The sequence below is a fragment of the Delphinapterus leucas genome, chromosome 2, assembly GCF_059928025.1.
Source record: "Delphinapterus leucas isolate spDelLeu-1000000601 "Yukka" chromosome 2, BTC_Dleu_Yukka2, whole genome shotgun sequence".
NCBI classification, from domain to species: Eukaryota; Metazoa; Chordata; class Mammalia; order Artiodactyla; family Monodontidae; genus Delphinapterus; species Delphinapterus leucas.
In genome coordinates this window covers 79,332,582-79,358,177 of record NC_143130.1, presented here as the reverse complement: position 1 = coordinate 79,358,177, position 25,596 = coordinate 79,332,582, and the positions used below count along the sequence as shown (strand labels likewise).

Sequence of the window (25,596 nt, the reverse complement as noted above, 5' to 3'; positions counted from 1 at the left end):
TGGAGGTTTTTCCCTTTCATCACTTTAAATATGTCCTGCCACTCCCTTCTGGCTTGCAGAGTTTCTGCTGAAAGATCAGCTGTGAACTTTATGGGGATTCCCTTGTATGTTATTTGTTTTTCCCTTGCTTGCTGCTTTTAATATTTTTTCTTTGTATTTAATTTTTGATAGTTTCATTAATATGTGTCTTGGCATGTTTCTCCTCGGATTTATCCTGTATGGGACTCTCTGCACTTCCTGGACTTGATTGACTATTTCCTTTCCCATATTAGGGAAGTTTTCAACTATAATGTCCTCAAATATTTTCTCAGTCCCTTTCTTTTTCTCTTTTTCTTCTGGGACCCCTATAATTCGAATGTTGCTGCATTTAATGTTGTCCCAGAGGTCTCTGAGACTGTCCTCAATTCTTTTCATTCTTTTTTCTTTATTATGCTCTGTGGTAGTTATTTCCACTATTTTATCTTCCAGGTCACTTATCCATTCTTCTGCCTCAGTTAATTTGCTATTGATTCCTTCTAGAGAATTTTTTCTTTTCTTTTCTTTTTTTTTTTGCGTTATGCAGGCCTCTCACTATTGTGGCATCTCCCGTTGCGGAGCACAGGCTCTGGACATGCAGGCTCAGCGGCCATGGCTGACGGGCCCAGCCGCTCCACGGCATGTGGGATCCTCCCGAACCGGGGCATGAACCCGTGTCCCCTGCATCAGCAGGCGGACTCTCAACCACTGTGCCACCAGGGAAGACCCCTTTCAGAGAATTTTTAATTTCCTTTACTGTGTTGTTCATCATTGTTTGCTCTTTAGTTCTTCTAGGTCCTTGTTAAACATTTCTTGTATTTTTTCCATTCTATTTCCAAGATTTTGGATCATCTTTACTATCATTACTCTGAATTCTGTTTCAGGTAGACTGCCTATTTCCTGTTCATTTGTTTGGTCTGGTGGGTTTTTACCTTGCTCCTTCATTTGCTGTGTATTTCTCTCTCTTCTGATTTTCCTTAACTTACTGTGTTTGGGGTCTCCTTTTTGCAGGCTTTTCCTCCTTCACAGCTCACTCCCCGAGGTGCAAGTCCCATGCCTATTCTTTTGTTTCTGTTTTTTCTTTTGCCCTACCCAGGCGGGTTAGGGAGGGTGTTTCTTGCCTTTTGGGAAGTCCAAGGTCTTCTGCCAGTATTCAGCAGGTGTTCTGTAGGAGTTGTTCCACGTGTAGATGTATTTCTGATGTATTTGTGGGGAGAAAGGTGATCTCCACGTCTTACTCCTCTGCCATCTTGAAGGTCTCCAAGAAAGCTTCTTTATTTATGACAAATGTTTACTGTGCTAAGCCCTTTAGGCCATACCAAGAAATATAAAGCATAATTCTTATTTTTGAAGAGTCTGTCATCTATTTGGGGATAAAAAAACATGTGTACATACATACACACACACACAGACAAGAAAAGGTAAGAAGCTAGAAGCTGTATATAATTAAGGGATAAGTAATTCATGCCATGAATGGGATAGGCATTTGACTGAGAGATTTCACTGTTCAGTGGAATTGAGAGGAAAGGGTTCATAAATGAGTTAGCAAGTAGTCATGGCCTTAGGAAGATAAGGTGAGTAGGGTTTGAACGGGAAGAGAGGCAGAGGAAGGGCATTTGAGGTGAATGGATAGAGCACAAGGAAGAACCTGTGGGCGGAAATGAGCAAGGCACTTTGTGGGACCCTTATGGGCCCTTCCAGAAGAAATGGAGTGTTTAATTTGGGGGGATATTGACATACATATTTGGGCAGGTCTGGAGGAGCCAGATTTGTGAAAGACCTTGAATATCTGTCTAGGGAGTTTGGACTTCACTCTTTAAAGAATGGGGAATCACTGAGCTATAGGAAAGGGAAAATTGTAACTAAATCATGTTTTTAGAAGATTTCTCTTGGCGTTTCCTGATGGCCTAGTGGTTAGGATTCAGTGCTGTCACTGCCGTGGCCTGGGTTCAACCTCTGGTGGAGAAACTGAGATGCTGAAAGCCATGCAGTGCAGCCAAAAAAAAAAAAAAAAAAAGACTTCTCTCTCAAAGACATACAGGGTGAATCAGTGAGCAAAGGGAAGCAGAGAGCTCATTTCTTCTGTTATTTTTTCAATGTTTTACTTTCTTTCTTTATTAATAAAACAAATGCAAGGTACAAAAATTCATGATACAATGAACACCTCTGAGCCCATCTCCCAGCTTATGATGAGCAATAGGACTATTACCTTACTGTCCCCTGCCTGGTCCCTCAAATCCCCTTCTTCTCCCCCTCTCTTGAGACATAACCCCTGATAATCCTGAGCTTTATTTTTAGCATCACTCTGCATTTCTTCATAGATTTACCACGTAGACTTTGTTCCTAAAAATTGTTGGACAATTTTCTATGTTTTCTCCTTAATGTAAAAAGAGTTGTTCTTTATGAATTCTTCTGCAACATGCTTTTTTTGGGTCAACATTCTATTTCTGAGATTCACTTATGTTGTTTTTTGTAACTGTAATTCATTAATTTCAACTGCTTTATGGTATCCCATTATAAAAATTTACTCAGGGGCTTCCCTGGTGGTGCAGTGGTTGAGAGTCCGCCTGCCGATGCAGGGGACATGGGTTCGTGCCCCGTTCCGGGAAGATCCCACATGCCACGGAGTGGCTAGGACTGTGAGCCATGGCCACTGAGCCTGCGCGTCCAGAGCCTGTGCTCCGCAACGGGAGAGGCCACAACAGCGACAGGCCCGCGTTAACACACACACACACACAAAAAAATTTACTCAGTTTATTTATCTATTTAACTATTGTTTAGCATCTGGTTGTTTCTAATTATTTTACTATTAGAAATAGTGTGGCTAGGAGCCATCTTGTACATTTCTCTAGGTACATTTATGCAATCATTTTCCCAGGGTGTATTTCTTGGTGTGGAATTGCTGGGTCATTGGGTACCCACACCTTCAAATTTATTAGATAATGCCAAACTAGGTGTTGTCTCATGTTTTATATCAATTTATACTGCTACCAGCAATGTACTGGTGTTGCAGTGGATCTAAATCCTGGCTTACCCTGGATACTATAACATTTTTTGTTTTTGCCAATCTGATTGGCATGAATTGTCATCTTATTGGGGTTTTTAATTTGCATTTGTTCAGTTAACTAGCACAGGGGAGCATATTTGAGGTCCATAGGGCAGGCAGTCAGAAAGGGAAGATGCATGAAAAGTAAGGGAGAACAAGAACAAGCCAGAAACTACCAACACAATCAGGAGTCCACAAGGACAGACTGACAACTGCTGAAAACTCATAGCCCTTATTGTCCCTGACCATGGTGGTTTGGATGTCCCACAGAAGCTGAGACACTTCATCGTGGAATCACACACACATAAACACACCCCTAGTGCAGGAATCAGAGAAGCTGAAGGAGGAGCCAGGGGAGGTGAAGTGGGTGCAATCTGGCTGCTGCCTCCCACCCACATGGTGAATCAGCAGACAAGCAGCAACACATGTGAGCTACAAAATGCCTACCCTTTTAATTCTGTCCTCTACAACTTGTGTGAGAATCTCTCTGGTGGCTCCACCCCAACCAGAAATATACAGAAAAGGGAATTTGGGGAGATGCATTGAGCCCAGCCATGCTGACACAGTGCAAAGCTACCCAACAAATAACAAAGCATAATATAGACATATATTAAGTAAAACCTTCCAATAACACAGGAATTTAAAACCATTATCATGGCGGAAGACTTGAACATAGTTTCCTCAGGATTTGATAGGTTAAGTGTGGCAGACAGAATTCTTAGTTGGTCCCCAAGTTTCCCACCGCAGGTATATACACTCGCTATAGTCCACTCTCCTTGAGCATGGGCCAGGCTTGAATACAGTGGGATATCACTCCTGTGATTGTATTATGTTAATGGCTGAAGGGATTTTGCAACTATAATTTATATCCCTAATCAGTTGACTTTGAGTTAAACAAAAGGGAGGTTATCCTGGGTGAGCTAGATCTAATTAGAGGAACCCTTAAAATGAACAAGGCTGTTCCCAAACTAAGAAATTTGGAAGTCAGAGAGGGCTTATGGAGGGGGTTATATGGCAAGGACCTGAAAGCAACCCTGGGGTCTGAAAGCAGCTCCCAACCAACAACTAGCAACACAATGGAAACATTCTTTCAACCAAAAGGAAAAGAATTCTACCAAAAACCTGACGTACTTAGAATGGCTTTCTCTAGTCGAGCCTCCAGGTAAGGACACTGGCTGATGGCTGGCCAACAGCTTGATTTTAGCCTTGTGAGGTTTGAGCAGAGGAACCGTCAATGCCATCTTGGCCCATACAATCTGTAAGATAATAAATTTGTGTTGTATTAAGATGCTAGGTTTGTGGTAATTTGTTATGCAATAATAGAAAACTAATATAAGTATAATAAAGTAACAAATTTACATAAGCATTCATCTTGATTATATAAATATATAACTTTGTGCAATGCAAAGATATTCTTCAAAAGCTTGCAGACTGTTAAAAACTTTGATTGTATATTAGGCCACAAAGACATTTACAATATTTCCCACAAATTTGAAATCTTAGCACACATTCTCTGAATATTCTACAATAAAGTTAGATACTACTAATAAAACTTCCTTGGATACTATATTAAAAAATCACACTGACAAGTAACTATTTGGTCTAAGGGAAATCAAACAGAAATGACAGATTTTTCTAAGAATTAACAACAATTAAACACAATATACCAAAATATATTTATACAACTAAAGCAGTTCTCAAGAGGAAAACTCAAAACCTGAATTACTTCTACAAGGAAGAATATAAATTAAAATCAGTAAACTTAAAGAAATAAATAAGAACAATGAAAGAAATTAAACTAAATCAGGGGAAATATATTAAGAAAAATAAGAAACTAGTTGATTTTAAATAAAACAAAACTAACTGACAAAAATCAAGGCATCGTTCTTCAAAAATAACTATGAAAACAGATACACCTCTAGCAACTGAGACTAAGGAAAAAGGAGAGGAAAATATAAGTAAATAATTTTTGAAATGAAAAAGGATGCTTTAAAATTGTATGCTACATCAGTATTACTAATTTTAAAAATCTACATCAAATAAAAGAATTTCTAGAAAAGCATAACTGATCAAAAATTACTTAAGACACATAAACAACAATAACTATAGTAGATACTAAAACCTTCTCCAACATCTGCTAACCAAAGAGGAGGTTGGTTCATATCGGTATATAAATAGAACACATTATTTTTAAGGAACAGATCATTCTTGGGTTATTTAAATTGTTCCATAGGCTAGAGAAATATGGAAATCTTTCCAGTTCTTTTGTTCATGTATAGTATTAGTTTGATATCAAAGTCTGACAAATAAAACACAAATCACCTACTTATAATTTCCAAGCCAAAAAGAAATCAAAAACTAAATACTGGAAAATTAAATCTAGCAGTATATGAATATGTATATCATGACTAAATAGGGGTCTTTTCAGGAATACAAGGCTAGCTCAACAGTAGAACATTTAAAATATAGTATAATTAAGTAATAACGTAACAAGAAACAGAAGAATTTTTTGAAATGCAATATCCTCATTAAATATTCAAAAGACATTTGATAAAATCCAAACTCATTCTTGTTTTTAAAATCACATTGCTTAAATTTTTTTTTAAAAGTCTTATCATGAGAAACAGGAAACATGAAACTTAATGAATGGCCCACTAAAGACGTTGTCAGTAAATTAAGGAACAATACAAGGATGCCTGTTTTTATTATTATGATTCAGTATTTTTGTAATGATTTCTGCCCATATAATAAGGGAAGAAAAAGAAATAAATATAAGGATTAAGAAGAAAAAAAGAGAGTAAATGATGATTATTTATAGCTCATATTATATTCTATCTTAAAAATTTAAGACACCAAACAAGTTAGGGCTCTTCAACATTGAAATTAACAGAAATCCTGTTCAAACTGGTTTTCAAAATATTAAACATTATTGGTTTACATAACTGAAAGCCCAGAAATGGCATGGGCCTCAGGGTTGATTGATCCAGTAATTCAGTGATATCATCAAGGACTCAGCTGCATTCTGCCTTCATGTCCTGGTTCCTGTGTCAGCTTAATTGAAAGGCTAGTTTCCCCTAAAGTTATAGGATGGGTGTCTACAGTAGTTGGGGCTATAAGCTTCCTTGTTCATGTCCAGGGGATGACAGAGAATTGGGTTCTTACAGCTTTCAGAGAGTTGAGGAATTCCTTTCTAAAGCCTCTGAAAGTTTCTTGTCAAATTTCATTGGCCCAAATTAAACCACATTGTTATTTCTGAACCAGGCATTGTTTCAAGGTGGAAAAATGGTTTTCATAGGTTAGACTAATCTGTTTTTACCCTTAAACCTTAAACCTGTATTTACCCTTACTCAGTGTTCCACCCAAAGCCTATAGTTGCCTAGAAAAAAAGGTAGATGTCCAAATAAAAATCTGGTCCTATGAGAAAGGGGGCTTAAGAGATTCCAAGCAGGCAACTAATGCTGTTCACTACAATGTCAACTAGAAACCTATTTAAAACTATAAGGAAGTTCATTAGAATGGGCAGATAAAAGATACACATGCAGAAATTTGCTTATAATTAATGGTCAGTCAGAAAACAGAATTAAAACAGGGATCTCATCCTAACTCCAAAAATAAAGACAACTAAATATCAAATGCCTAGAAATAAATTTAAGAATTTGCAAGACCCAGTGGAGAAAACAAGAAACCTTACTTGAGAACATAAAAAAGGCTTGAATAAATGGAGAGATGAGAATTATATTTTTGAAGGGAAAATTCAATATTATAAGTTTATCCATAAAGTTAATGCTTTTTCATTAATTAGAGTTGGGAGGATATGAAAATTTTAAAATGATTTTAAAGTTCACCTACATAATAAATATTTGAAAACAGTAATTAGGAGGGTCCTACACTACCAAAAACATCAAAAAGTATAGCAAGACTAGAGTAATTAAAATTACAGAGGAGGAGCTTCAAGATGGCGGAAGAGTAAGACGCAGAGATCACCTTCCTCTCCACAAATACATCAGAAATACATCTACATGTGGAACAGCTCCTACAGAACACCTACTGAACGCTGGCAGAAGACGTCAAACCTCCCAAAAGGCAAGAAACTCCCCACGTACCTGGGTAGGGCAAAAGAAAAAAAAAACAGAGACAAAAGAATAGGGATGGGACCTGCACCACTGGGAGGGAGCTGTGAAGGAGGAAAGGTTTCCACACACTAGGAAGCCCCTTCGCGGGCAGACACTGCGGGTGGCGGAGAGGGGGAAGCTTTGGAGCCACAGAGGAGAGCACAGCAACAGGGGTGCGGGGGGCAAAGCGGAGAGACTCCTGCACAGAGGATCAGTGCCGACCAGCACTCACCAGCCCAAGGGGCTTATCTGCTCACCCGCCAGGGTGGCAGGCGGGGGCTGGGAGCTGAGGCTCGGGCTTTGGTCAGATCCCAGGGAGAGGACTGGCGGCGTGAACACAGCCTGAAGGGGCTAGTGCACCACAGCCAGCCAGAAGGGAGTCCGGGAAAAAGTCTGGAGCTGCCGAAGAGGCAAGAGACTTTTCCTTGCCTCTTTGTTTCCTGGTGTGCGAGGAGAGATTAATAGCACTGCTTAAAGGAGCTCCAGAGATGGGCGCGAGCCGCGGCTATCAGTGCGGACCCCAGAGACGGGCGTGGGACGCTAAGGCTGCTGCTGCAGCTGCCAAGAAGCCTGTGTGCAACCACAGGTCACTATCCACACCTCCCCGCCCGGGAGCCTGTGCAGCCCACCACTGCCAGGGTCCCATGATCCAGAGACAACTTCCCTGGGAGAACGCACGGCGCACCTCAGGCTGTTGCATCTCATGCCGGCCTCTGCCGCTGCAGGCTCGCCCCACACTCCGTACCCTCCCTGCCCCCGGCCTGAATGAGCCAGAGCCCCTGAATCAGCTGCTCCTTTCATCCCATCCTGTCTGAGCAAAGAAGAGACGCCCTCAGGTGACCTACACACAGAGGCGCAGCAACAAATCCAATGTGGAACTCCAGGAGCTGTGTGAACAAAGAAGAGAAAGGGAAATTTTTCCCAGCAGCCTCAGGAGCAGTGGATTAAATCTCCACAATCAACTTTATGTACCCTGCATCTGTGGAATACCTGAATAGACAACGAATCATCCCAAATTGAGGCGGTGGACTTTGGGAGCAAAGATATATATATATATATATTGTTTTTCCCTTTTTCTCTTTGTGTAAGTGTGTACATGTATACTTCTGTGTGTGATTTTGTCTGTATAGGTTTGCTTTTAATCTGTCCTAGAGTTCTGTCTGTGGTATTTTTTTTTTTTACTTAAAAAAATTTTTTTCTTAATAATTAGTTTTCATTTTAATAACTTTATTTTATTTTATCTTTTCTCTCTCTCCCTCCCTCCCTCCCTCCCTCTCTCCCTCCCTCCCTCTCTCCCTCCCTCCCTCTCTCCCTCTCTCCCTCTCTCTCTCTTTCTTTTCTCCCTTTTATTGTGAGCCATGTGGATGAAAGGCGCTTGGTGCTCCAGCCAGGCATCAGGGCTGTGTCTCTGAGGTGGCAAAGCCAAATTCAGGACACTGCTCCACAAAAGACCTCCCAGCTCCACGTAATATCAAATGGCGAAAATCTCCCAGAGATCTCCATCTCAACGCCAAGACCCAGCTTCACTCAACGACCAGCAAGCTGGACACCCTATGCCAAACAACAAGCAGGACAGGAACACAACCCCATCGATTAGCAGAGAGGCTGCCTAAAATCATAATAAGGCCACAGACACCCCAAAACACACCACCAGACATGGACCTGCCCAGCAGAAAGACAAGATCCAGCTTCATCCACCAGAACACAGGCACTAGTCCCCTCCATCAGGAAGCCTACACAACCCACTGAACTAACCTTAGCCACTGGGGACAGACACCAAAAACAACGGGAACTACAAACCTGCAGGCTGCGAAATGGAGACCCCAAACACAGTAAGTTAAGCAAAATGAGAAGACAGAAAACACAAAGCAGATGAAGGAGCAAGGCAAACCCCACCAGACCTAACAAATGAAGAGGAAATAGGCAGTCTACCTGAAAAAGAATTCAGAATAATGATAGTAAAGATGATCCAAAATCTTGGAAATAGAATAGAGAAAATGCAAAAAACATTTAACAAGGACCTAGAAGAACTAAAGATGAAACAAACAACGATGAACAACACAATAAATGAAATTAAAAATACTCTAGATGGGATCAATAGCAGAATAACTGAGGCAGAAGAACGGATAAGTGACCTGGAAGATAAAATAGTGGAAACAACTACCACAGAGCAGAATAAAGAAAAAAGAGTGAAAAGAATAGAGGACAGTCTCCAAGACCTCTGGGACAACATTAAATGCACCAACATTCGAATTATAGGGGTCCCAGAAGGAGAAGAGAAAAAGAAAGGGTCTGAGAAAATATTTGAAGAGATTATAGTTGAAAACTTCCCTAACATGGGAAAGGAAATAGTCAATCAAGTCCAGGAAGCGCAGCAAGTCCCAAACAGGATAAATCCAAGAAGAAACACACCAAAACATATATTAATCAAACTATCAAAAATTAAATACAGAGAAAACATATTAAAAGCATCAAGGGAAAAACAACAAATAATACACAAGGGAATCCCCATAAGGTTAACAGCTGATCTTTGAGCAGAAATTCTGCAAGCCAGAAGGGCCTGGCAGGACATATTTAAAGTGATGAAGGAGAAAAACCTACAACCAAGATTACTCTATCCAGCAAGGATATCATTCAGATTTGATGGAGAAATTAAAACCTTTACAGACAAGCAAAAGCTAAGAGAATTCAGCACTACCAAAGCAGCTTTACAACAAATGCGAAAGGAACTTCTCTAGGCAGGAAACATAAGAGAAGGAAAAGACCTACAATAACAAACACCAAACAATTAAGAAAATGGTAATAGGAACATACATATCAATAATTACCTTAAATGTAAATGGATTAAATGCTCCAACCAAAAGACATAGACTGGCTGAATGGATACAAAAACAAGACCCGATCATATGCTGTCTTCAAGAGACCCACTTCAGACCTAGGGACACATACAGACTGAAAGTGAGGGGATAGAAAAAGATATTCCAAGCAAATGGAAATCAAAAGAGAGCTGGAGTAGCAATTCTCATATCAGACAAAATAGACTTTAAAATAAAGATTATTACAAGAGACAAAGAAGAACTCTACATAATGATCAAGGGATCGATCCAAGAAGAAGATATAACAATTGTAAATATTTATGCACCCGACATAGGAGCACCTCAATACATGAGGCAAATGCTAACAGCCATAAAAGGGGAAATCGACAGTAACATATTCATAGTAGGGGACTTCGACGCCCCACTTTCACCAATGGACAGATCATCCAAAATGAAAATAAATAAGGAAACACAAGCTTTAAATGATACATTAAACAAGATGGACTTAATTGATATTTATAGGACATTCCATCCAAAAACAAAAGAATACACATTTTTCTCAAGTGCTCATGGAACATTCTCCAGGAGAGATTATATCTTGCGTCACAAATCGAGCCTTGGTAAATTTAAGAAAATTGAAATCGTATCAAGTATCTTTTCTGACCACAATGCTATGAGACTAGCTATCAATTACAGGGAAAAATCTGTAAAAAATACAAACACATGGAGGTTAAGCAATACACTACTTAATAACCAAGAGATCACTGAAGAAATCAAAAAATACCCAGAAACAAATGACAATGAAAACACAATGATCCAAAACCTATGGGATGCAGCAAAAGCAGTTCTAAGAGGGAAGTTTATAGCAATACAATCCTACCTTAAGAAACAACAAACATCTCAATACACAACCTAACAAAAATCTCAAATACACAACCTAACCTTACACCTAAAGCAATTAGAGAAAGAAGAACAAAAAAGCCCCAAAGTTAGCAGAAGGAAAGAAATCATAAAGATCAGATCAGAAATAAATGAAAACAAAATGAAGGAAATGATAGCAAAGATCAATAAAACTAAAAGCTGGTTCTTTGAGAAGATAAACAAAATTGATAAACCATTAGCCAGTCAAGAAAAAAAGGGAGAAGACTCAAATCAATAGAATTAGAATTGAAAAAGGAGAAGTAACAACTGACACTGCAGAAATACAAAAGATCATGAGCGATTACTACAAGCAACTCTATGCCAATAAAAGGGACAACTTGGATAAATGGACAAATTCTTAGAAATGCACAACCTTCCAAATCTGAATCAGGAAGAAACAGAAAATATGAACAGACCAGTCACAAGCACTGAAATTGAAACTGTGATTAAAATTCTTCCAACAAACAAAAGCCCAGGACCAGATGGCTTCACAGGTGAATTCTATCAAACATTTAGAGAAGAGCTAACACCTATCCTTCTCAAACTCTTCCAAAATATAGCAGAGGGAGGAACACTCCCAAACTCATTCTACGAGGCCACCATCACCCTGATACCAAAACCAGAAAAAGATGTCACAAAGAAAACTAAAGGCCAATATCACTGATGAACGTAGATGCAAAAAACCTCAGCAAAATACTAGCAAACAGAATCCAACAGCACATTAAAAGGATCATACACCATGATCAAGTGGGGTTTATCCCAGGAATGCAAGGATTCTTCAATATATGCAAATCAATCAATGTGATACACCATATTAACAAATTGAAGGAGAAAAACCATATGATCATCTCAATAGATGCAGAGAAAGCTTTTGACAAAATTCAACACCATTTATGATAAAAACCCTCCAGAAAGTAGGAATAGAGGGAACTTAACGTAATAAAGGCCATATAAGACAAACCCACAGCCAACTTCATCCTCAATGGTGAAAAACTGAAACCATTTCCACTGAGATCAGGAACAAAACAAGATTGCCCACTCTCATCACTATTATTCAACATACTTCTGGAAGTTTTAGCCACAGCAATCAAAGAAGAAAAAGAAATAAAAGGAATCCAAATAGGAAAAGAAGAAGTAAAGCTGTCACTGTTTGCAGATGACATGATGCTATACATAGAGAATCCTAAAGATGCTACTAGAAAACTACTAGAGATAATCAATGAATTCCGTAAAGTAGCAGGATACAAAAATAATGCACATAAATCTCTAGCATTCCTATACACTAATGATGAAAAATCTGAAAGTGAAATTAAGAAAACACTCCCATTTACCATTGCAACAAAAAGAATAAGATATCTAGAAATAAACCTACCTAAGGAGACAAAAGACCTGTATGCAGAAAATTATAAGACACTGATGAAAGAAATTAAAGATGATACAAATAGTTGGAGAGATATACCATGTTCCTGGATTGGAAGAATCAACATTGTGAAAATGACTATACTACTGAAAGCAATCTACTGATTCAATGCAATCCCTATCAAACTACCAATGGCATTTTTCACAGAACTAGAACTAAAAATTTCACAATTTGTATGGAAACACAAAGGACCCCGAATAGCCAAAGCAATCTTGAGAAAGAAAAACAGAGCTGGAGGAATCAGGCTCCCAGACTGCAGACTATACTACAAAGCTATAGTAATCAAGGCAGCATGGCACTGGCACAAAAACAGAATTATAGATCAATGGAACAGGACTGAAAACCCAGAGATAAACCCACGCACATATGGTCACCTTATCTTTGATAAAGGAGTCAGGAATATACAGTGGGGAAAAGACAGCCTCTTCAATAAGTGGTGCTGGGAAAACTGGACAGGTACATGTAAAAGTATGAAATTAGAACACTCCCTAACACCATACACAAAAATATACTCAAAATGGGTTAAAGACCAAAATGTAAGTCCAGACACTATAAAACTCTTAGAGGAAAACATAGGCAGAACACTCTATGACATCAATGACAGTAAGATCCTTTTTGACCCACGTCCTAGAGAAATGGAAATAAAAGCAAAAATAAACAAATGGGACCTAATGAAACTTCAAAGCTTTTGCGCGGCAAAGGAGACCATAAACAAGACCAAAAGACAACCCTCAGAATGGGAGAAAATATTTGCAAATGAAGCAACTGACAAAGTATTAATCTCCAAAATTTACAAGCAACTCATGCAGTTCAACATCAAAAAAACAACCCAATCCAATAATGGGCAGAAGACCTAAATAGACATTTCTCCAAAGAAGATATACAGATTGCCAACAAACACATGAAAGAATGCTCAACATCATTAATCATTAGGGAAATGCAAATCAAAAGTACAATGAGATATCATCTCACACCAGTCAGAATGGCCATCATCAAAAAATCTACAAACAATAAATGCTGGAGAGGGTTTGGAGAAAAGGGACCCTCTTGCACTGTTGGTGGGAATGTAAATTGATACAGCCACTATGGAGAACAGTATGGAGGTTCCTTAAAAAACTAAAAGTAGAACTACTGTACGACCCAGCAATACCACTAATCGGCATATACCCTGAGAAATCCATAATTTGAAAAGAGTCATGTACCAAAACGTTCATTGCAGCTCTATTTACAATAGCCAGGACATGGAAGCAACCTAAGTGTCCATCGACAGATGAATGGATAAAGATGATGTGGCACATATATACAATGGAATATTACTCAGCCATAAAAAGAAACGAAATTGAGTTATTTGTAGTGAGGTGGATGGACCTAGAGTCTGTCATACAGAGTGAAGTAAGTCAGAAAGAGAAAAACAAATACTAACACATATATATGGAATGTAAAAGAAAGGAAAGAAAAAAAAAGGTCATGAAGATCCTAGGGGCAAGATGGGAATAAAGACACAGACCTACTAGAGAATGGACTTGAGGATATGGGGAGGGGGAAGGGTAAGCTGTGACAAAGTGAGAGAGTGGCATGGACATATATACACTACCACACATAAAACAGATAGCTAGTGGGAAGCAGCCGCAAAGCACAGGGAAATCAGCTGGGTGCTCTGTGACCACCCAGAGGGGTGGGATAGGGAGAGTGGGAAGGAGGGAGACGCAAGAGAAAGAGATATGGGAACATATGTATATGTATAACTGATTCACTTTGTTATAAAGCAGAAACTAACACACCATTATAAAGCAATTATACTCCAATAAAAATGTTAAAAAAATTACAATTCTACTTTCAGGAATTTTTTTATATAGCATAGATGGAATTTCAAACCAAATAGTGTTGCAAAACTTGTCAAAATATTTTGGAAATATATTAGAATTCTACCTTATACTGTACATCATAATATATTCTAAAAAAATTAAAAACTTAAGTGTGAAAATTAAAATCATGAAAATATTGGAATAAGACAAAGTTTAATATTTTTGTAATTTGGGGATAGAGTAGGCCTTTTTAGCATAAATAACAAATTTGGTAACCATACAGAAAAATATTTATAGATTTAAGTACACAAATTTTATAAACTTCTCTATTGCACGCACACATCATCATTATAAATTAAAGATAAAAGATTAAGTGGAAAATGATTTGCCACATATAACAGATAAAAGATTTATATTCTTATAAAGAGTGACAAAAATTAATAAATAAAAAATGAAATGGATGAAAAAGGGGTAGAGGACATCAATTTAAAATGTATAAAAGAATAAACACACATAAATTTAAAACGTATAAAAGAATAAACACAAATAGCTAACACATGAAAGATGCCCAACCTCACTGTTAACCAAAGAAATGCCTACTAAAACAATGTAATTTTTTAACTGCTATAGTCGGAAAAGAATTAGAAAGAATTTACATTAACCAGTATTAAAGAGAATGGGAGAAATAGGTACTTTTTCCCCCCCTGGCCGCATGCAGAATCCCCCACACACGGCATGCAGAATCGGATCGAACCTGTGCCCCCTGCGGTGGAAGCAAAGAGTCTTAACTACTGGACCGCCAGGGAAGTCCCGGAGAAATAGGTACTTTTAAAACCCAGAATATATGCATATTCTTTGATCAGTATTTCAACTTCTAGGCCATTGTGCTAAGAGATAGATAGATAATTATATACACTAAGATGTTCATTTAATGGGGTGAAAATAGCAACAACCAATTGTCTATTGAAAGGAAGTTGTTTAAATTATGGCGCATTTGTACAATTGAATATTACAGTCATTAAAAAGATGAGTTATACATTGGCATAGAAAGAAGACAGAAATTCTGAAGAGAAAACACATTAATCTAGTATGTATAATATAACCCACTTTTAGAAAAAAAATATTTATATAGATCTACTGAAAAAAATTCTGGAGGGATATATTTCAATCTGTTAACAGTGGTTATCTATGAGAGCTGGGATTATGACAGACTTTTGTTTTAATTTAAATACTTTTGATTTTTTTTCAGTTTAGTATGATTTTTTGCTCAAGGTAAAGTGGTTATCTTTTACCCCAACTAGAAAAGAAAAAAAGCACATGAGACATGAAATGGTTGCTATGAATTGAATGTTCGTGTCCTCATACACTGAGGCCCTAATTTCCAAATGCGGTGGTGTTTGCAGTGGGGGGACTTTGGGGGAAACTGGTTTTGAATGAAGTTATGGAGGTAGAGTCTCCATGGTGGGACTGGTACTCTTAAAAGAGGATAAAAAGACTAGAACTCTCAGCCATGTGAGGATGCAACAAGAAGGTGGCTGTCTATACCCAGGAAAGGAGCTCTCACCCTCTCCCAACCTTACTGGTATCCTACTCAGACTTTCAGCCTCCAGAACTGTGAGAAATAAAAGCTTGTTGCTTCAGCCACCCAGTTTACGGGTCTTGATATAGTAGCCCAAATTGACTAAGACTGTGGAATTTGAGGTGAAACAATTCTGAAGGAACGTTTTTCAGGATAGTCAAGACTTAAGCTTGTTTTTAGGCCCCAGGAAAGAAGCCAATGGGGGATAGAGATTGAGAGAGTGAGGAGAATGTTAATCAGCCAAGATCTCAGAGGGGCTGGGACAGTACACCAGCATCAGGGTTAACTTTAGAAAGAAAGAAGGGAAAGGACAATATAAATAAAATTAGGGCAACTTTTTGAGGAGAAGAGGTACAAAAGTATTATAGCTAATGAACCCATTTGTTTTCCCAGTGGATTGGGAGAAAAGGTCATCAGCTGAGTAGGAGGACCGGGACAGGGAGCTGGAGGGGCATGGAAGAGGTGTATTACTGCTGTGGAGAACGAAATAGTGCATGGTATCTGGAGTATCAGGTATATGTGTGAGATTCCTGAGCTCCATCCCAGATCTACCAAATCATACCCTCTGAAGTTGGGTGTCCGAATGCACCCTGAAGTCTGGAACCTTTGAAATAAAAGGTTAACTAAGGATATGGGACCACTGCTGATGCTAGATCTCAACTACCTCTAGGGTCAATCGACACATTTATATAGTTTTTCCAGCATTATTCACAGTGTGGGAAGAGAGCATTTGAGAAAAATCGATCACTGGATTTACTCAGAGTTGGGCTTTGGCAATGTGGGTGTAGAAGAAAGTCAAGGGGTCAATGGAACCAGAGACGCTGGTAAGTGCATCATTAACCCGGGTGACAGTGAGGTAAGGGCTGGGTGGAGAGGGAGGAGTTGAGAAACTGTAATCTATGAAGAGGATGTAAAGCAGATTTGTGAAAGAGAGTGGGTGAAAGGCGGGAACTGGAAGTTTTAGTCAGTGGGATGTGTCTTGGTATGAAAGATTTTGAGAGAGGAGATGGTGACACAGTTCCAACAGTGGCCATGAAAGGGGCTTCTGAACTAGAGTGGGGATAAATTTGGCCAAAGTAGAAGAGGTTGGGGAGTAAAGGTCAGAGTGTGAGATGATTATCCTTACGAACAACAGATTTGTTGAATCCCATGATGGAGGCAAAGATGGTTTCTCTTCTCAAGGCAAAAGCAGAGAAGAGAATGTCAGGGTCACAGAGGGACAGAGTCAGGGAGCAATAAAAGAGCTGGGTACAATATTATAAATCAACTATACTCCAATAAAAATTTAAAAAAATAAAAGATGAGGAAACTGAGGCAACAAATAAATAAATAAAAGAGCTGGGTAGGCTAGCTCCATAGATTCAGCATGGCACTGTGTCTAGGTAAGCACAATTTTAGGACTGTTGGTGGCAGGATGAGTCAATATGTTGGCAGCACGGTAACCTCTAGGATATCCATGCAGTGATAGCTGGACTTCTGGTTCAGTACTTTGCGCATGCTTCTATTTTACCATATGATGTGTTCATTTGGAGGTACTTGTCACGCAGACTATATAACTCCTTAGAAGCAGAGATTTGTATTCCTTATTTTTGAATCCCTACTGCTTAATGCTGTGCCTGACATATGGTAAATAATAAAAGGTTCTTCTGAATGAATGAAAGAAACTAAGCAGCCCCATATTTCTAACAGGAACTTTGGCATGAGGGTGCTTTGCAAAGGGGGGTGTGAGTGAGTTAGGTCTGATGATGAATTCATGGTGATGCAGGTAAAAAGTGTAACTGTCCTCTGAAGGTAGACTGAAAGAAATGATAAATATTTCATCTCCTCCACTTAAGCCTGAAATGTTCAGTACCACAAGCTTAACCTGTGCTTTCTTCAAACTCTCCCCTCAGGTAACCTTATGATTTTTAAAAATTTAACTTAATTTTAGGTAACCTCATCTTTATTCATGGCTTCAGTTATCACCTCGATGAGCACAAGAACCTTGCCTCTAAATACAGACCTATATCACTTCCTACTTGACATCTTCTCTCAGAAGCACCAGAGAGCCCCTGAGGTCTCAACCTGCACAAGCAGAATTCATGACCTTCCCTTGCAGTCCTGGTCCTCTTCCAGCATTTCCTCTCTGGAGGCTTAGCACCTCCTTCCCCAACAAGCCAGGAATACAGCCATCAAACTTGAGTTTCTTTTCCTCATCCTTCATATCCAATCCATCAAGTCCTTCCAATTTAAGATATAAAGAACTCTCGAGTCCTTCCATTTCTCTCCATTGTGAAAGCCACCACCTAGTCCTGGAATTCTGGAATATCCCCCAATGTCTTAGGCCCCCACCAATCCCCTCTCCACCTCACAGCTAGGATGAGGGTTCTCCTCACTCCCTACCTCAACGTATGTTTATTCAAACATTATGTGCCATGGACATGAGTTTTAAAACTCAAATCTGATGGTGTCCTGCTCCTGCTTAAACCACTTCAGTGACTTATTATTGCTCTTACCCTAAACTTGATTTACAAGGGTCACTATGGTCCGATCCCTGCCCACGGCTCCAGGTTCATTCCGCACTGTGCTCCTTTGCTGCCTCTCTTTCATTCTTGGATACACATCATACTGTTCCCATCCCCAGCCCACAAGACATTCCCCACTACACTTGTTTCTGATCTCAGCTCAGACATGATGTCCTTGGAAAAGCTATCAGAGATCTCTGGCAAGATGAAATCCCCCTCTTACATCTGCTTACAGAAATATGTCCTCTATCTTCAGAGCATACATTTCTGTTGTAATTTCATATTTCTGTGTTTATGATTAGTTCACTCACGTCTCTCTCCCTCATGAGACTCTAAGCTCTATAAGGGGCAAGAACCCCATGTGCTTTTGTTAAGTACAGTGTTTGGCACATAATGAGTATGCCATAAATATTTGTTAGGTGAGGGAATGGAGAGACCACAGAACACCCTTGTGTGGTATTAGTTGTAATCACAATGAAGTCCTGTCTCTCTGGTCCATCCACTGGGACCTGGGAATAGCATGGTCATAAATAACTCTTGGAGTATAATTGCTTTACAATGGTGTGTTAGTTTCTGCTTTATAACAAAGTGAGTCAGCTATATGCATACATATATCCCCTTCCCTCTTATGTCTCCCTCCCACCCTCCCTATCCCACCCCTCTAGGTGGTCACAAAGCACCAAGCTGATCTCCCTATGCTATGCAGCTGCTTCCCACTAGCTATCTATTTTACATTTGGTAGTGCATATCTGTCAATGCTACTCTCTCACCTCGTCCCAGCTTCCCCTTCCCCTTCCCTGTGTCCTCAAGTTGATTCCTCTACATCTGCGTCTTTATTCCTGTCCTGCCCCTAGGTTCTTCAGAACAATTTTTTTTTTTAGATTCCATATATATGTGTTAGCATACGGTATTTGTTTTTCTCTTTCTGACTTACTTCACTCTGTATGACAGATTCTAGGTCCATCCACCTCACTACAAATAACTCAATTTTGTTTCTTTTTATGGCTGAGTAATATTCCATTGTATATATGTGCCACATCTTCTTTACCCGTTCATCTGTTGATGGACACTTAGGCTGCTTCCATGTCCTGGCTATTGTAAATAGAGCTGCAATGAACATCGTGGTACATGCATGCCTCTTTTTGAATTATGGTTTTCTCAGGGTATATGCCCAGTAGTGGGATGGTATCCATAAGTTAACCAGGAGTTACAGTCAAAATGCTCATTCCTGTTTTGGCTCTGCAATGGCATGCCCTCAGGCAAGTTAGAACCTCTTTAGGCCTTAACACTTGATTTCACCTACAGACTAGGTATGTCTTCTGTCCTTGAAATCTCTATAGCTGTTTTTTCCAGGCCCCTCTTCCAGCCTGCCTCCTCAACTGGGAGTGACTGTGGGCCTCCTGCAAAGATAGGGGAGGGTCTGAAAAAGAGCAGGCTTTTCTGTGGGAGGACTGGGAGGAAGCACACAGCAAGGGTACTAATTCCATGGGACTGCCTTGGTATTCAGAAACAACTGCTGGATTCTACCTCCTCTCACAAACTAGTTTTGAAAAACAAGGCTTGAATACTTGACATGATGAGAAGCTAGTCCTGAACACAGTTTGTTGCCTGTAAGGATGTTAATTCATCAAACTTAAAAGATATAATCTAGGAGCCTTGTTTAGGCATGTTTACTCCCTTTCTTGTTTAATTGGGGTGACATATACTCAGATTGATCTCCTTCTGGCTTAGTGATCTCCAAGCAGTATAGTCTTTCAAGCTACTATTGTTTATTTGTATGTATTTTGCCTAAATATTTCATGGAAAATGAAGGAGAGTAACTTGGTTTTCAAACTAGAATGCTTCTTAAGAAGTTGGCTTCTCCATCTTTCTGATTCTCGATCCCAAGCTATCCTCAGTAGATGAACCCCAGCTACAGTAACAGAGGAGTAGATCCCATCCTGTCCTACAGACTTGCCATATGAGACTTGGAATGGTGTCTCTGTACGTTAATTTCTCCAGCTCTAGAACGAATGCAGTGGTTCTTAACACCCTCAGGGGGGTGTAATTAAATCACTGAAATGTTACTGGAAGAAAAAAGAGTGATTAATCTTGTTGAACAACACATCTTATTTTTCTTCTTGTTCTCCAATTTGCATGAAAGCTCCTTCAGAAAAGAATGTTTACATTAGATGTGTATATACCTGATCTGACAATTCCAAACTACACCTCAACCAACCAATTCTGAATAGGAAAAAAACATCAGAAGCTTGCAATTGTGCAACATGTAAATCTCTCCTGGACTGGAGCCCATTACTGTGGTTTGGCAACGCAACCAAAATATATCTTTTCTCATCTCTTGAAAGAAAACCCAACAGAGAAAAAAAAATACCTTGAAAATAAAGGTAATGATTAATCCATCAGGTACAAAAAAGACTGTTTTCAGGATTTCAGGTTCTAATATGCCATTTCAAATAAACAGCAGCAAACAGGGAATGACGATTTCACCAGAAGAGGATTAAGCCACAGGCTCTAATTGGGACTGGATTTGTACAGCCATATTATCTAATCAGGCATCTCCAGGAATCTGTGAGCAGTTGTTAAAACTTCCATGTGCCAGTGAAATAGGGACCAGAAGAAGCAGGTATTGGTGGAAAGGGTGGTCCTTGTAGAGGCCCCAAGATGCAGCCTGAGATGGAACAAAAGAAAAAAAGCTTGAAGCAGAGACTGGTCTTGAAGAGCAGCTTAGCTAAAGAAATGCTCTCCGAGTTCTTGGGCACATTTATAATGATTGTGAGTATTCTCTGATTTGTTATAAAAAAATAACAAAAAGTTATTTTTGTCCATAAACTTTGTACATTAAAAGTTCTTTGGTAATGTACAGCATGGTGACTACAGTTAATAATACCATATTACATATATGAAGATTGCTAAGAGAGTGTATCTTAAAAGTTCTCATCACAAGATAAAAAAATGTGTAACTGGGCTTCCCTGGTGGCGCAGTTGTTGAGGGTCCGCCTGCCGATGCAGGGGACACGGGTTCGTGCTCCGGTCTGGGAAGATGCCACATGCCGCGGAGCGGCTGGGCCCGTTAGCCATGGCCGCTGAGCCTGTGCGCGCAACGGGAGAGGCCACAACAGTAAGAGGTCCGCGTACCGCAAAAAAAAAAAAAAAAAAAGTGTAACTATGTGTGGTGATAGATGTTAACTAGACTTATTGTGGTGCTCATTTCATTATATAAACAAATATTGAATTAGTATGTCATACACCTGAAACAAATTGTTATATGCTAATTATACCTAATTTTTTTAAAAGTTCTTTGCATTGGGTAAATACATAATACTTTAGGAGACTAAGCCAACACTGAGAAACAAATGTGAATTCAAAAAATGGAACTAGTGTAAAATAAGAGAGAGCAATACGTTTTCTGGTCTCTGAAAACCTCTTTGTACCTGATTTGTTCAAGTATTTTCAAGGTGTTGAAAATACATTCCCTCTTGACCATCCTCACCTCTCATCTATGGTGACTTGTTAGGCAGGGGTAGTGTGGGGGAGAAGGGCATTGGAAGGAACAGAGAGAGAAAATAAAAGTCCAAGATTCTTCTGATTCTCGTCACTCTTTACTGGAAAATCGCCCTCAGGGAGACAGAAACCCTGGGGTCATGTTACTTGATAATCTGGTCCCAAAGGGGAGAGTGGTTACTGCCCCGGGCCTAACTTCATCCTCAAGGTGATCTGTGGTATAGAGAAGAGAGGCAAATTCAGTTACAATTCTAAGTGCTCTGCAAATAATACAGAAAAGGAAGTGAACTAAACATCTATGTATTTTGTAACCAAAAAAGTTAAAACCCTCTTTATTTCTTAACAAGAACCTATTTCATGATCCCATCCTGTCTGAGTTAAGTAAAGGAAAGTGGCTTTTAGCCATTCACTATTCTACTCATGCAAATAGTATTGTGTCTTCCCCTACTATTCAAGGTGGGAGCTAAAGAAATAATATCTTAATACTGTATGCTGAAAAGTTAAACTTTGTATCGTCTGGCTAAAGCCAATAATTTCCTGAAAGGTTTGATTTCTATTTATACTGTTCTAAAACAAGCCCTGATGAAATCTTTCATGGTGAGTATAATCTTCAATTTTGTTGAGGCTTGTGGGGATGTGTAAACAAGAAACTTCTGCAAAAACACAATTTTTAATATACATGTAAATTAAAATTTTAATTTTTAATAAATCTACATGGTTTTTCTCAAAGGTTATTCAAAGTAATTGCTTCTGCTTTATTAGAAAATGTGCATTTTGCCTGACTTTCTCTAGTAAAAAGCTTTGCATGTTGATAAGGCATGGAGCAGAGGGAGCACTGAAAAGATGACAGAGTATATGCAGGACTCACTGGTCTTTCATATGTAAAATTAGTTTTCCCCCAGACACTGGGAGTCTGATGCCATTTGCCTCCCTCTTCTCGAAAACTGCTCTTAAGGGAAGCATCTCAAGCTCACTCACACTGTGGTATAAATGACTAATAAGGGCTACTCGTAGCACTAAGGAAAGAGCAGGTCCATGAAAAATTCTCTGTATACTACAACTAAAAACAACAATAATTAAGTCATAAGCTAAAAAACTAGCTCTAATTTGGCCTTTTAGACATTGGGATAGGTAAGCCTTTATGCCTTTGCTAGTGCCAGGGAAATATTTGTTTGATATATTTTTAGCTACTTTATGGTTATTATCACTATTGTGAATAGTACCTTTTAAAAATTATATTTTCTAATTGGTTATTACTAGGGTTTAAGAACAATATTGATTTTTGTATATTGATTTTACATTCAGCAAACTTGGTAATTCTCTTATTAATTCAAACAAGTTTATACATTATCTTGGCTATTCTGTATAGATCAAGGCCGTCAAATTTGAGTGCCACTAGCCATATGTGGCTACTTAAAATTAATCTTAAATAAAGTTAAAAATTTAGTTCCTCAGTCTTCCTAGTTCCACTTCACGTGCTCAAGAGCCATATACGACTACTGACTACCATATTGGACGACACAGATGTAGAACTTTTCTCTCACTGAAAAATGCATTATTGGACTGTGCTGACACAGATAATACTTTTTTCTGAGAATATGAGAGTTTTTATTTTCTTTCTTTTTAGTCCTTAAATTGTTAATTTCTTCTTACTATCTTATTATAGTGGTTAAAACCTCTTGTTCAATGTTATTAGAAGCTATAATTGCAGCATTCTTGTTCTATTCCCAACTTTCAAAAATCTGCTTCTGGTATTTTACCATGAAACGTGATAGTTTCTGTAAGTTTTTGGTAGACATTTTTTTTTAACAGAGAATGATACTCCCAATTTATTTATTTATTTATGGCTGTGTTGGGTCTTCGTTTCTGTACGAGGGCTTTCTCTACTTGTGGCAAGTGGGGGCCACTCTTCACTGCGGTGCGCGGGCCTCTCACTATCGCAGCCTCTCTTGTTGCGGAGCACAGGCTCCAGATGCACAGGCTCAGTAATTGTGGTTCACAGGTCCAGTTGCTATGCAGCTTGTGGGATCTTCCCAGACCAGGGCTCGAACCTGTGTCCCCTGCATTGGCAGGCAGATTCTCAACCACTGTGCCAACAGGGAAGCCCTGGCAGACATCCTTGATTTGAGAAAGGAAACTCCTGTGTGTTCCTCATTTACTAAAACTCTCATTAGGAAAGATTGTTGAATTTTTAAAAAAATACCTTTCTACATCTATTAAAATAAGCACAAGGGCTTCTTATCTGTTGATAAAGAAAATTACATTGATAAATATTTTTGGGTTAAATCATCATTACATTCCTGAGATTAATTCCCACCTACTCATGCAGCATTCAGTTTGCAATGTCTTATTAAGGATCTGAACTATAATTTCATGTATTATGTTGCCCTTGTCTAGTTTTACTACCAAAGTTATATTAGCTTCATGAAATGTTTTGGAATTTTTCCCTCTTTTTATGTTTTCTGGAACATTTTGTATAAAATGAGGATTATGTTTCTTAAAGATTACTTAGCATGTGAACTGAAAAAGAGAGAAGGAGAGAGAAAAAGAGAGAGAGAGGTGTGAGAGAAGGCTTCTCTAAAGCTATGTCTCATTTAGATTTTCTATTCTTAATTCCATTTTGGCAATTTATTTTTTTCCTAGGGAACTGTACACTTCATTTCTGTTTTCAAATGTAGTTTTTCAAAACTGTTAATACTTTCAAAATTAACATAGTGAAAGCAGTAATTTTGAGATGATTTTTCATAGTATTTGCTTACAGCTTTTAAAAATCTCTTCTGTACCTGTGGTGATGCCCTTTAATTTTTAATGTGGTTTCTTTGTTTTCCACTTAGTAGTTTCTGCTTTGACCTTTCTTACATTCTCCCATTGAGTTGATCAGGTTTGTTTCTCCCTTTTCTCCTCTGCTTACACTTTCTATTCTTTAAGTACTTATCCTTACATTTAAAAATGTTATTATTGCATTCACAAACTTTAAAGTGAATTAATATCTCTTTGCTTCTGAACAACACAAAAACTTTTTAAAAGCCTCATTGTAATCAACCACTCCATCTTATGCCATTGTTATCTAATATTCTATTCTCATTATTAATATTAGTGTTTTTAAGAGTGAATACTTATTTAAATTTACTATCATTTACCAGTTTACCTGCTAATCATTACTGCATCCATTCATTACTTTCTTTCAGGTGCAATTTTCTTTGTGCAATAAAATAAACTTTCTTAAGGAAATTTTTCAGGAAGGGTGTGTTAGGGATAAACTTTCTCAGTCTTTGTTTGCCTATGTCTTTATTTCATTCTCAAGGTTCAGTGATAAATTAGTTGATAAACTTTAGGTTGATGATTGGTTTTGTTTATCATTTTGCAGGTGTCATCCCAATGTCTTTATTATTGCTATTGACAAGTCTGTTACTGGTCTAATTTTTGTCCTTAATAACCTGCATTTCTCTGCCTACTATTACAAGTTTCTTCTTTTTCCTGAAACTTCACTATAATATGACTAGGAATGAATCTTTGTAGTGCTCAGGATTCACTGTTCATCTTCAATGTAAAGATTTGCAATTTTCACCAATTCTAGAAAATTCTCAGCTTATCACCTTTCCTCTTCTCCAGACTATTTTCTCCTTTTATAATTCCTATTATATTTGTATATATGCTTGACCCTCTCACTTTTTCCTATATGTCTCTTAACCATTCTTTCATAAATCTATCTCAACCTCTCTATGATGAATTTTCTGTAGTGTTCTTAAATCTGTCTTCTGATTCACTAATTTCCTATTCAGTTATATCTAGTCTTCTGTTTAATACATTCATTAAGTCTTCAGTTTCATTAATATGTTTTCATTTCTAGAAGTTCTATTTGGTTCTTTTACTTAAT

The 25,596-nt window shown here is 38.4% G+C and overlaps 1 protein-coding gene across 1 annotated transcript in view; it reads left to right on the top strand.

Annotated features, from left to right (window-relative positions):
- Nucleotides 1–20,497: 20,497 nt before the first annotated feature.
- Nucleotides 20,498–25,596, top strand: part of AQP9 (aquaporin 9) — a 36,611-nt gene continuing 31,512 nt past the window's right edge. Inside the window, exon 1 of the mRNA XM_022579609.3 lies at nucleotides 20,498–20,990. Within this exon, the coding sequence (XP_022435317.2) occupies nucleotides 20,880–20,990 (111 nt within the window). The 5' untranslated portion in view covers nucleotides 20,498–20,879. The remainder of the gene's footprint in view (nucleotides 20,991–25,596) is intronic.